The 13,953-nt window shown below is 43.7% G+C and overlaps 1 protein-coding gene across 1 annotated transcript in view; it reads right to left on the bottom strand.

Moving 5' to 3' along the window:
- Positions 1–13,953, bottom strand: part of LOC137866350 (raftlin) — a 95,418-nt gene that overhangs the window by 69,004 nt on the left and 12,461 nt on the right. The window contains exon 2 of the mRNA XM_068702173.1: positions 12,807–12,977. Coding sequence (XP_068558274.1) covers positions 12,807–12,954 — 148 coding nt within the window. The 5' untranslated portion in view covers positions 12,955–12,977. The remainder of the gene's footprint in view (positions 1–12,806; positions 12,978–13,953) is intronic.

Raw genomic sequence — 13,953 nt, 5'->3', positions numbered from 1 at the left:
CATCGCCCGGGCTCATCAGGAGTAATTAAATCAAATTATAGACGGCCCCCGCACCCGCACCTTAATCTCCCAACAGATGGAGACCCCGCCGAGCAACAGGTGGCCTCCTCCCTCCATACGAAACCTGCATCCCACCACTGTCATTTGACTCCTCGGAAACAATGGCGGACCCAAAGACAAGCCAGACAACCGAGTGAAATATGAGACGGATGTGTAATCATGACGGAGTGAGTACACGTGTGCGGTAATTATCTACCTGCTGTGACACCTGTCTCTGTCTCTTGTCTATGATTATAACGAGAGGCTGAAAAAGAGAGATGCAGTTGTTGCACACAAATAGGTGCCTCTTATTCTTTATGCTTCAGAAAGTCATCTAAACAAAGCAAAAAAAAAAATGAGTCAACACTGGTTTATAAAGCAAATGTCTTATTTTCTGTTTTCTGTTGTCTGGGAATATAAAGGGGGCATAAAAAGAAGCTAATTTGTATTTAAACTGAAAAGATTTACTCAGTTGTGCTTACTGAACGTTACTGTAAACGTCTACGGCGACAATCTGTAAAAACATACTGCTGGTACAACTGCATGTTGGAGGCTTTTTTTGGAATACTGATACTTTTTGGTACAATTTTAGCGATTCCGAATCCAACCTCCAGTTCGGAAAAGTGAATCCTTTCTAATGCGACTCCTCTGTTTGTATAGAAGTCTGTAGAGAGAATGACTTCTTTCTTGATTCATTACCTCAGTAAACATTGTAAACATGAGTTTAAGGTCTCAAACGCTAGTTTCAAGTCGTCTTCAATACAATATGATTTGTAATTTAGTATAATTGTTTAGTAAATTATGGTCCCATTTAGACTAAAATAGACACTATTTGATTGACGCTCCCCTTGCAGTTTAAAAACATGATTAACATTTTCAAATGGCTCCTGTAGTATAAACAGGATCTACTAACAGTACCACGTTTAATCTTTTAAATTAAAAAATCTGTGCTGAATTTTTGAGTGTTTCTGTACTTTTATACTAATCTACCATTGTAAACTTCTTTTAAACGTCGGGGAAATTAGTCGTTAGGAACATCCCGAGTGAGCAGTGCACTTTAATTCCACAGCAGGTGATGGCGTCTGCACAAGTGTGTTTAAACATATCATCGCACGGTATAAACTCTACCGATCGGGTTGCCATCGCAGAACAATGGAGAATGATACGTCTACGTTACGTCGCAAGCTGGGGACGGTGAACTCTTGATTACTTTTCCCTCGTCTCTCTTCCGTGACTGCAAATTCATCACACCGGCGAACCGCTCTCTCTCTCTCTCTCTCTCTCTCTCTCTCTCTCTCTCTCTCTCTCTCTCTCTCGCTCTCTCTCTCCGCATCCCACGTGGGTGCGAGTGCAATCAAACTGTAACGTGCACACAAATTGTCCCCAATCAGTTCGCTGTTTTTGAATGCCACCCCTCGATGTGATGGGTTGAAAACACACGAGCAGGTTTTCGAAGCGTCTCCATTCCCGTTTGACAACGGCCTCGGGCAAATTGTTAGTTCGTGCTTGCAAGAATGAAATCACATTAAAGGGCTGCGAGGCCACAGTGCGTACGCAGCCGGTCGAGGCGTGACTCACAGCGCTGTCTCGAGATGCTGCTCAATTCAGCTTCGCTCAACAAACGTTTTACCATGAGTTTCTCACCCCATTTGTCAAATACACGTAAGTAAAACAGCTGCTTTTTTTTTTCCTCACTTATTAATGTCGTGCGTTTCGGCAGGCCTCACTGGAGAGCGAGTTTCTGGGTACGAAAGGTCTGACGAGCACAAAGAGACGCGCCGCTTCTGCCATTTCATACTAACAAGCTGAATTTCTTCAAAATGTGCTTTTATGAAATGCCCGGTTTCCAACTCTCTAACATGTCCAGAGCGGTGGGAGGGGTTCACATGACTTCAGAAGCTCTGTAAATCTCAGCTGGAGCTGGTTAATGGGAGTGGGAATAGATTTGGCACAAGGAGAAAGGCAACCGAAATCGGTCTGCGAAAGGACTGTTCGGATATCTCTAAATCGCAGTTTCGTGGTCTCTCGTCTGTCCAACGCTCACAAAAAAAAAAACCAGACTGACCCAAAGCGTTGAAAGAAAAACAAGATCGTTTAGCGAAAGAGGACGAGAGTTCTGCCTCAGATCTCGGATCAGTGCGCCGATCATTTATTGGTCGCATGTGTGTTTTTTTTTTTTGTGCAATTACAGTTTTATTGCACTTCTCGAGAACTCTTTCTGTTACGCCCTTGTAATGCATCATAAACATACTTAGAATGAGTTAAAACCTTCCTATGGCAATATATATTTATAGTTATGAGCACTCATGGATATTGATAATGCTTTATAAGCATTAAAACACATTATAGGGGTCAATTATCACTGTAGTTCATAATTGCTGCTCAATAACTGACATTTTTTGCAGCAATGTATTACATTGTTGTATAATATATAGTAATGCATTATAATTACAGTTATAATGCATTTTAATTGGGATAATAAGTTACACTAAGTGGTCATTGTTTGCTTTAAGTCAATTCTAAATCACTGACCACTTAGAGTAACTTATAATAACAATATAATAACAATGATAATAATGCATTATAGAAAGATTATCATGTATTACAACTGTGGTAATTAGATTACACTATGACCAGTGCAACAAAAAAAGTAATTGTAAAATGCTTTATAATGGGTAACGACTATTGTTATAAAGCATTATGAATAGTTATTGAGTGCTTATAGCTATAATTATCCAGTGCTATAAACAGATTATAAGTATGTTTGTGGTTCTCTATCGACATAACCGTTGATGCATTACAGACACGAGCGTCATAGGAAGCCCACTTCTCTATTCAATATGTTGCGTTGCAGCCTGCAAAGCCAATCCGACACATAAAGTGTTGTTTTCTCAAGTCTTAATGGAAAAGCTCCTGCGAACTGAACCTCATCAAAGCAAACCTTTGTTTTGTTGTCAGCCTATTATATTGGGAAAGTGAAGACTTTCATTTCACATTCAGAAAAACTGAAAAAAATAATGACACCTATTCTCACAAAAAATGATTGATGGCAGCGAAGAAGAAAAAAAAAAATCTAAATTAATGAATTCATGTTACAAGTCATCGTTGTTTACAAAGCTGTTGTGTTTTTGAGGACAGAAAGATTGATTGGTGTTGCCATTTGGTCCCTGAAATGAATTCATTGCATTTTAAAACAAATATCTAACACATTATTACACTTTGTAGCCTCTCCTACCCGTGTGTGTGTGTGTGTGTGTGTGTGTGTGTGTGTGTGTGTGTGTGTGAATTGATTTGAAAAGGACACCGAGTTTTTCTGGAGGTGCAATATATAACTTTGAGCGACTCAGAATTTCATTTTCAAGCTGACAAATCATAGTTATTCACAGTGTTCACGGCATTTCCTTTTCCTCTCAAGAAAAAGTATGGAAATGTTGAGAGTGCGCCTCGTAATGTCATTGTGCGAATGCTTGTCGCTGTTGGGGGGGGGGAAACAACTCACCACTCGTATTTTGATGTTTGTTTGTTTGTTTGCACTTCAGCTGAGAGATCACATTGTTCCTCTATGAGCTGAGAAAATTGCACGACCTCTTGAGCTCCAAAAAAAGTAATTTCACAACCCCTGAAGGAATGCCAAGTATGCATTTTCTTAAAGCTCAAACCAAGCCACCGTCAGGTCACCAAAGCAGCGGGGATATCCGAGTTTGCGAACGTGAGTTTCGTTTTTTGCATGAAAGATCGTCCGTTAACAGACTTCTTAAAATCCGACGTTGGAAAAACCCCTCAAAAACATCTTTCTGCTTTGACAACACGCTGTAAACGCCCACTCGGCATGCAAGTGAGGTCAAGGCTGAGGTCACTTCCTGCACACTCTGCCTGTGTGGCCTCACAGGCTTTCTTAAGAGAGCGTCTAACAATAGCCGCGACCGCGTGGAGGAGCCTCTGTTTCTCTCCACACGCGTAAATACATTTGTTCCTCTTCGGGGCCGCGCTATCAGGGATCCTGGGTCTGAAGGCCGGCGGAGGTGTTTTGTTAAATTTAGATTGTTTGCTCCTCTGCTGTGGAGACCCTGATTGCATTTCAACGCAATCAATACTGGCATATTGGATCCGAGTGGGATGGCAATAAGAGCCAATAAAGCTTTGAGGGGGAGCTCGGGCCGTATTGTCTGTCAGGCGGGCAGGAAAACAGCAGAGGCCACGTTACAAAAAGGCAATAAGCGGGCAGGCTGGATAAAACACAGCAGTGTACAAAACACACGGAAACACCAGACAAACCAGCACAGAGCCAGACACAGAGGTCCCCAGTCTAAAAAGACCAACTACATGTGTACACGCTGACACACAAACAGTCTTTATCTTGGTTTCTCCCCTCATTTCCTCTTTCTTCAAGACGCTCGCACTCACTCACTCATCTAATGACGCACGCCGGTTCCCCACCCACATGCAGAATTCCGTATCTCAACAAGTAAAAGCCCAGAGAGCCTCGGGACGTGTGGCTTTGCTGAAACACTGGGACAGTTTGTCATTTAGAAAGTGTGGTCCCAGCCACGTCTGGGATCCTGCAAAAAAAGAATCTCGAATTCAAATCCAAATGCCCTCAGAGATTTACCAACTTGGTGTTGCACGTCTGCTTTAGGTTTCCTCTTACTCACTGACCCCCGACCCTCAGTCTTATATTGCTGACATCCCCTGTAAAACACTCATCCTGCAGGCCCCGGACAGCCTGAATCACATCACGACAAGAATATTTTCTCTTGAGCGGGGGGGGGAAATTGAATTTTCCGCAACAATAACAACACACACACACACACACACACACACACACACACACACACACACACACACACACATTCATACCGCATTCTGGAAACTGAGTTCAGTTAGCTGCAACACCAAAGCCTTCAGACACAGGAAATTGTCTGCACAGAATACGAAGCATTACAAGGGGGAGCTAATCTTAAACATACTGCCGAGTGAGAGACAGACAGGGAGGGAGGGAGAGGAAGGAACCGAGCAGAAGTCTGCGTTTCCTGTTGCTGAAAACTTTGTCAGCAGTTGCAGCCGTTTGAAGCTCACTGAATGGAACCTGCTGAGCTCTGGCTCCGTCACACGCCTAAAACGCTGCTCTGACATCTTTGTCCCAGCAAACGATTGGCTTGGCATTTCGCTGCCTGACTGGCTTCGAAAAAACAATACAGGCAGCATCCACTTACTGTAGCGCGCCGCCGACGCCGACGACGACGGAGGCAGACAAAAAAACAAAAACAAACGAGAAGCGCCGTCTGAAGTCTGAATTCGTAACAGTCGGCTTGGACGGCAGCCGATGCATATTTTCATGCACATTTCTAAAGAGATTCCACAGTTCTACCGGTAATCACGTCGAACGCATTCATCAGGAGCGCTCGGTGTGTGCAAAGAGCGGCCCGTTCCAAAGGAGGTCCGGATTATTAATTCACTTCAATTTCCAAAACGCAATCACCGCTTGCCCATTTCTTTTTTTTTTTTTGGGGGGGGGGATTTCTCACACCATCAGAAACACATTCAACTCACCTCTGCCTGCATCTAATTTACAATCATGTTGTGATTTGAGCTGCGCAGCCACACCCTGGGCAGCGGGGGACTATAATGGAAATATAATGTAAAAAGCAGATGACCGTGAATTCAGTCCTCAATGTCATTCTCCCCTTCAATAACTGCGATTCAATTCCACCTCTCGAGCGGAGGAGCCAGGGGATAAATCCCGGCTCCCCCCCCCCCGCCATCCAAGGACTAATCTCCCCTCGGAAAGCCACTCCGGCGTGCGACGTTCCTGCTGACCTCTCCTGCAGCTCGGTCTGGTATCTGAGTGGAGCGGCGGTGGTGGGTGTGGGTGTGGGTGCGGGGGGTTGGGGGGTGGTGGGGTGGTGGGGTTGCTCCTGCGTGTCACTCACCTGCCGCCACTTCTACAGCTCATATTAACAAGGGGGCTCTGGGGTTTTTGCATATAAATTATGTGTCTAGCTCCTGAGATGGTATCAAACAGGGTGTGTGTGTGTGTGTGTGTGTGTGTGTGTGTGTGTGTGTCTGCAGGCCTCGCATGTCTGCTCGCCTGGCTTTGATGTCAAGGGCGACATCTTTATATTTCCAGTATTCCCGACCTGCCCGCAGAGAAGACGCGACGCATTGAGCTCGTTTTTCAATTTTTCATTCTCCCTTGACGTTTTAAACATTTACAAAAAAAAAATAATAAAAAAATCACATTTCAGGGAAATGAGACTCATCCTGTCTGTTGCGCTCGTGTTTACGATGAAATGGCTTTTTTCCACACCATCTAACACAGCAACAGCAAGGCGCTTTCTCAGCTCCCTGCAGGGTCATGATCTCAATATCAAACAGACTCTCCGTTTTGGGTTTTTTTTCCCCGCAGCTCTTTCAGAGGCGAATGAATGGTGGCAGAGTGACCATGAAGCTGAACGCGTGATTCCAAAATAATACAGCGACTCGAGGCAACAACTCATTGGTGGGCTGACGCCGATGTTCCGTGCAGAGGAGGTTTATTACCTACAGCTTTCCACCGCTTTACTCTTCCTTTTTTATCACTGTTGCTGCAGCGAAGCTCCATTTGGCGGCTGGTCGGTAGCCTGCGGGGCCATTGTGGTGGCAGTGGCAGAAAGCTATGATCTAACACTGTGGCAAGAAATTATTGCAAACATTATTCACGGCGCACTAGTTCCAGTAAAGTGAACTTAAAGTCACGATGGCATATTTTCCAAAGAAGAGGGAGGTGGAGGGGAAGCAAGAAGTCAGCCTTAATTTTGTCCTCAGTTAAAAAATGCTGATGCAGAACATTTTTTTTTTCTGCAGCTTCTGCTCCATTAACTTTTTCAAAGAGAGGCTTCTATTGTGCAAAATTAGACAGTGACAGCGATAATGCTTCCAGAATTAGAAGTAAACAAGAAACACAGTTTCCTTTTTCTCAGTTGCTCCTGTTTTTCATATGACATTGTTGTTTTGATGCTGCCTACAACAAACGCAGATCCTTTTTTTTTTTTCTTTTTTTTTTGTGTCACAACATAACTACAAAGTAAATAATATAACTGTATTACTTGTTCCTGTAACGTACTGAAATATGACATTGCTGTTTCAGTGGCATAAGACAAGTCATACTTTGAGGATTCCTCAGGATGTCTGATCCTCAAGACATGAATTTAAAGTTTACTTCAAAGTTCCTGTTATAATCAAAGTGAATACAGGCTGCGTGATCATTGTGAGGTGTAACACAAAAGTTCAAACGAGGCTTGTGGCGACGAATGGCATTAACAGGATAACGGCAGGTTGAATTTCCTTTAATTAAAGCTTAGCGTAATCACACCATGTAAAGAGTCATTAAATTAAAGTTTGTTTTAACATTAGCCACCATAAGCTATATTTGCAAGAGTGGGTTTTATTGCTTACTAATTCAGCTTTTTATTTGTATGAGGAAGATTGCGATACTTATTTTTTTTCGGTGTCTCGCCTTTAAAGGTACAATATGCCGTTTTCTTTGACCATTTTGATGAATCCACTTTTATTCCCATCTCGTGCGTGAGGACGGCAATGACGGCGGTTTCAAACTGTTCCACCGGCCGACGGGTGGTGGTAACGCGCCGAGAGAAGTAGTGTTCTGCTGTCAAAAGTGCGGCGAAGAAGAGGAAGACTTAGCGAACATAGATGTGGGAATTTCACCAGCGGCCATGGCCTTCATAGCCCCTCTCTGTCTGGCCTTGATGCCATTCTTAAAATCTTTTGCCCTGCCGCCACGCAGCCTTGATGCCCGGGCCGCACTTTTTTGCTGTTTTCTCCTCTGTCTCTTTTCTGGCTATCCAGTTTTTTTTTTTGGACATCAGTGTCTTTTGTTGAGATTCTGAATTCTTATTGGAAAGCTGCGCACACACAACCAGAGGTGGGTTCAATTTTTAGCCGTGTTTGAACCGCTAAAAAAAGAAGAAGAAAAACGGGCTATTTATGACGATAGATGACAGCTGGAGCTGATCACGGCCACTCGAGACAATGCCTTTGATTCCAACCGTGGTGGTGTTTCTCTGCTCTGCTAAAAATATACGCCTCGTCTATTTTCGAGAGAGCAATGCGCAGAGTGTCTCCTTTGCTGGTGGAGGGGATGCACCCAAAACCGGTTCCCTTTCTTTCAAGCAGGAGAAGAAATGCGGGCGTTCTCCTCCTACTAACATGCGCTCCGTGAGAAATATAGAACACGAGGATTATGAGGATGAATGCATTTCTGACAACTAACACACAGTCACACTTCTTTAAGACTTGTAATGTTAACTTTGTCTGTAGGCTACTGTGCAACAGAGTAGGGGATAACAACAATAAACAACCAGTATGGATGATTTACTCATACCACTAAGAAATGTTTTCAAGTTTTGGAGTACTGTTATGTATTTCAAATAAAATCGTTCTTAACCCTGAAGTTAAGATCATTATTTTCGTGGACTTACTGCAGAATGTTAGTTTTATTTGATGTCCTTGCTGCCCTGGTTGTGCCCTCGACACAAAAGCCTGAGTGGCCTTGCCTTTAAAATGATTAAATTCCTCGCCTGGGTGTAACCAATGCAGGATTCCTTTTTTTTCTTTCATAAATCTGAGCTTTGTGAGCGAGGAAATAGACGCAGTGCAATGTGTTTTGGTGAATACCTTTCAGGAACGAGTAGAGGAACTAGTTAATTTCCAAATAACACAATTAACTATCTTTACAGTTGTACAGCTGTGAGCCAATTGTCAAGTAATAATCCCAGATTTCTTTTAGCAGCTCACACTGTAAGTATGTGAATATATGTGCACGCCCTACAGCTCTACCGGAGAGAGTATTTTCATATTCATAATCTTTGACTGTGTCTTAAATATTTTACAGGTTTCGTGTAGAAAAAGACCCGACACATGAATCATTGCCTACACTTACATACCTGGTACAAAGTAATTACAACACGCTAAACCCTTCAACCCCGAAAAAAAAAAAACCCTGCTGATGCAGTGAAACGATTCAGCCACTTGGGCAGCACCAGACACACTCTGATTTCTCAAACTTAATGTGCTCCTCTGGGAAACGCGCACACACACACACACACACACACACACACACACACACACACACACACACACACACACACACACATTTCAATAGATGAACAGAGAAACAGACAGAGGCGTACTGACAGTGACAGAGAGACAGAGTAAGAGGAAACTGATTACAATAAGTAGCAACCCCCACCATTACAGGGAATGCTTGAAGATAACACTGTGGCCATGAGCCAAAGACACACACACACACACACACACACACACACACACACACACACACACAGTTCAACAAAAGGGAGGCACCCGTCCACCTCCGGCTTCATCTTCCAACCCCGCCCTCATGTCAGGTCCCGTATGAGTGGGGGGGGGGGGGGGGGCGGGAAAGCCCGCCTGGCCCCGAGACGCCCACGTTCACCGGCTCCTCCATCCATCCAGTCTAGTCAGCCTGACAAACTAATGGAGACTAATCAACTGTCAGAACGAACACGCCGCGCACTACATCTCCCGGCTTCCCGTACCATCCCCAGCCCCCCACCCCCCCACCGCATCGCCCTCCCACCACCGGCACCAAGTTCCCCTCACACCATCATTTTAGTTATAACTGTCATGAGCAGAAATAACAAAGTGATGGCTATATATAGCGCCCCGACTCCTCCCTGGCCTAGAGGGCACACAAACACACACACTGTGCTCGTCCCTGAGCACATTAATTTCCCATTTGCTCACCTTAATGACCCCCATTATATATTCAACCTTAATCTAATCCTAATTCTACACCCACTCTTGAATTTACCTTGACCTCAACCCCCGTGCCGATGTCTGTCGTCTTTGCAGCTATCGGCTGCTCAAAGATTCTGTAGAAGTTTGCAGATGACATTACGCTCTACTTTGTAAATCAATATATTTGACAGCTTTCTTCTTCCCGGCAGAAGGACGTGCGACTCTGTGTTTTTAAAGGCGCTCTAGTAGTTTCATTATAATCAGCGTAAGAACAATGCTTTTGATAATTGCAACTGTCATTTAAACACCAGCTTATCTTACTAATAGTTTAATAATGGAGGGAGATTACTCTTTGAAATGACTCTGGGTATCGATACGCTTTAGTCTGGTCTCTTTCTTTGTTTTGGTTTCGTGTTCAAGTTGCAAAATGTCTTGGGAGTAAACTGGAAGCACAGCAGTGTGTCTGAAAAATGAGTGGTACGCCCAGCAGTGGAGGAAGACGAAGTGGGTCTACTTTATGGGAGGATTAGCGGAATGGCTTTTCTGTTACGACTATCATCAGGAGTAGTGGATGTGTTGAAGTACTTTGTGAGTTCATTAGTATTACACACTTAATCTGGATATTCAAGGCAAACAACCTATTTGTATGCATGGAAACATATTGACTGTGTCTCATCAGACAAGCATAAACATGGCATATATATGTGTCAGCATGAAGCCGTGCCAATTTGCTCCAAATGCTTTGGGAGTCAATACATAAACAGAGTTCCAGATGTCCCAAAAATGCAGACATTCATTCTGTTTTGTTTGTTTCTTAAACGTACAATAACTGATTTTTTTTGGGGGGGGCTTTTTACGGCCAGTGGAAACAAGTTATCACAGCGTTGACATATCATAACCTTTACGAGCTTATTAGCAGACAGTTGCTTATTTACACATCCAGCAGTTGTAGAACAGCATTACTATGACTGTCTGGCGCTGAGCAGGCTGTGGACTTTACTGAAGTCCAATTAAAAAGGGGAATCCACAGCTCCCTGTGTTTGCTAGGGAATTTTGGTGCATGTTTTGTTTTGAGAGCTGGTCAGGGCCTCTCTGGGTCTGATACCGTCGCACCACTTTAGCAGAAGAGACGCACCAGCCAAACTTCAACGTAAACCCATCTGCTTCATTGTTAGATTTGGGCAGAGCAACTGATGTCAAGTAAAGAGCAGGAAAGTCTTGTGTGGGATGGGTGGAAGAGGACTTTTGGACGGGTCAAACAAACACAGGGCTTTCGCCCAAGACTGCAGTCAGTGTCCGGTGTGAAACCAGGTCAACTGTGCGTGTCCTGTGAACGCGGGAAGTTTATTTTGAAAAGACACGATGCATGTAAAGAGAGGGAACTGGCACGCTGCCCCCTGACACGTCCAAATCTGTCGAGCGCCATCGCCGGAAGCACAGGGCGACTGACCATGCTGTTGTATTTGACGAGCTGGGAGTTGAGAACGTGTTGGAACAACCCCATTCACAATATCAGCTATGATGCAACTTTTAATATACATCATTATTCTAAAAAAAAATACTAATTACAGCCAATAGTCTCTAGAGTTAGATCAAAAAAAAGTTGACAAAAATGTGTGTGCCAATGTTTCTCATTTAATTTAACCTAAAATAACTAGCTCTATATCTTATTTAACCGCCTTATCAAATATCTAAATCTAACTTTCAATCATGACAACACAAACACACAGGAATGCTCCTCAATACACATTAACACACACACACACACACGCACACACACGCAACAAAGACCACCAGCCGTTGCTTTTGGTCTCAGGAAGCAACACCCACCTGCCATCTCATAAACACCTCGGGCTGAGGAAAGGAAGCAGAGGAGGGGGCTCTACCGGTGTGTGTGTGTGTGTGTGTGTGTGTGTGTGTGTGTGTGTGTGTGTGTGTGTACATGCATCAGTGGAGGGACACTATCTTTGATTCATTTCCATATTTTCATGCCCAGCGCAGGGAGCCTCAGATGCTGTTTGACTGTCAGTAACCTCTTCGTATAGTTAACTTATTTACATGCTTAGGGCTCAGCAGGCTGGTCAGGCTGGTCAGGCTCCTCAACTGAAACAACCTGACACTGCAGCGGGACACCTTTTTTGACTTTGTTTGAATCCCCCCCCCCCCCCCCCCCCGCTAACCGGGTTGGATTCGGTGCCCCACATAATTGACTGCCACCAGCAGGGTGTTTGGCGTGGATTGGGCTGGAAAATTCTATATCATTAGCTCAACGTGAAAGCATGACTGACTAATTGTGAGAAAATAAATTAGAACAGTGGCTGCTATACAGGGAGCAGGCGCTAATTAACTCTCAATCATCACAAGAAAATCCTTATGAAAATTACAGCCAGTGTGCTGTAATTCCATATACATGAGTGATAGATTTCTTTTGCATCTGAATCCTTAATGCTTTTATACTGGAGACACGCAGGTATAATGGCCTTTTCAGAGGTGGAGTAGACGAATTAATCACGCTGGAGGTTTCATTATTCAGTAAAATACGACACACATCGCACAACGAGTTGTAGATTGCGGTGCAGATCGGGCCCCCTTGCAATACCTGTGATGCATATTGCCTTCTTATCACGCTGAGGTATGATGCAGCAGAAGGCCTAAGGCCATGAGCTATTCATATCATTTCAACTGTGCATGTGCAAGGGACAATAATTTAGATTTTTACGACCCGGCAGCACAAGATGACCATAACATGGCTGCAAAAAACGGGAGCTGTGGGGATTATTGATCAACAGCAACTACTGCTATGCCATTCAGGCTTTTAGTGCGCAACTTGGTGGGTTATATTTAGGGACGCACCGATTCAAATTTCTGCTGAAACTCAAAGGAATGGGCGCATATGAGAGTAGATGAGTTGAGTTTCCTGTCCAAAACGATAAAGGTCACTGGTTATTCAACGCTGCTCGTAGGCAGATTAATAGACATCCGTGTCTTACCGTCTTTGCCGATGAGGAAGTCCAGGTAGCGGTAGGTGTAGGCCACGCCCACCTTGGTCTCCACCTGTGGTCTCTTCAGGGTGGAGTAAATCTTCCCCGGACTGTTCTCCTCCGACACCGGCTTCATCTTACGCAGCCCGCAACCCATGGCTCCGCAGTGTGTCTGTCTCTCTGCCAACCAGAGAAAAACAGGCTGAGCCAGTGATTCATTGTCACCTGTGTGTGTGAATGTGTGTGTGTGTGTGTGTGTGTGTGTGTGTGTGTGTGTGGCTAGCGAGTAAAAGTGCAAATTAATTAGTGTGTGGTGTTAAAAATTGGAGCAGCACCACGATGTACAGTTCATTCGTGCAAAATGGAATCCATCAAGTGTGTTTTGTAAGTTTTAGCTTGTTAACCATAAATCATGCACCAGCACATTTTCAAATGCTTTTAGTTTGTTTTTCCACCATCGGCGGACTCTTGAAACCTGCTTGAGATGTGTAATTCTTCACAGCAAATCTGCATTACTTTGTAATTGAATGTTAATATGGCGAGTATAATAATCGTATTTTATCGAATATTCATAATCGTAATAATCATCCTTACTTCACAACAATAATATGACTTTTACAAATCTTTGCATAGGTCTCTGACCACACGTGTTTGTTGCGCTGTTGGATCTATTTTTTTAAGCAATGTCACCATGTTTCGAAACAAATGAAAGCCAATGTCTGGGATGTGTAGAGAATCTGCAATTTGTCTTTTATGTAAAATCTCAATCATCAATGTATCTAATAGCTAAATGTGTCAAATAAATGTAGTGAAGTAAAAAGCTCAGTGAGTACAATACAAGTATAGAGAATAATACGAAATGGAATAAAAAAAAAAAAAAGAAGCTGTACGGTGTTTGGGTAAATGTAGGCCTACTTAGTTGCTTTCCCCCACTGGGTATGACTGATTGAGGGTCAGATTCACACACGCATGTGAAAGCAAACATTCATGCACTCTGATATCCGTGATTCCTCAGGGGCGTCGCAAGGAAAAAACCAATAAAGCAGAACATGCTGGATTGAGCGTCTGTAAATAAATAAATGAACACGACTAAATGAGTTTGATTTTTCACGGGTTCCCTCTCTCCCTCGTTCCCAGGGAGACCAAATTAGCAGAG

Source organism: Cebidichthys violaceus, unplaced genomic scaffold (genome assembly GCF_023349555.1).
Source record: "Cebidichthys violaceus isolate CVI_PGR_0920_01 unplaced genomic scaffold, fCebVio1.0.p SCAF_81, whole genome shotgun sequence".
NCBI classification, from domain to species: domain Eukaryota; kingdom Metazoa; phylum Chordata; class Actinopteri; order Perciformes; family Stichaeidae; genus Cebidichthys; species Cebidichthys violaceus.
Note: the sequence above shows the minus strand (reverse complement) of the source record. Positions and strands in the feature narration are given on the sequence as shown.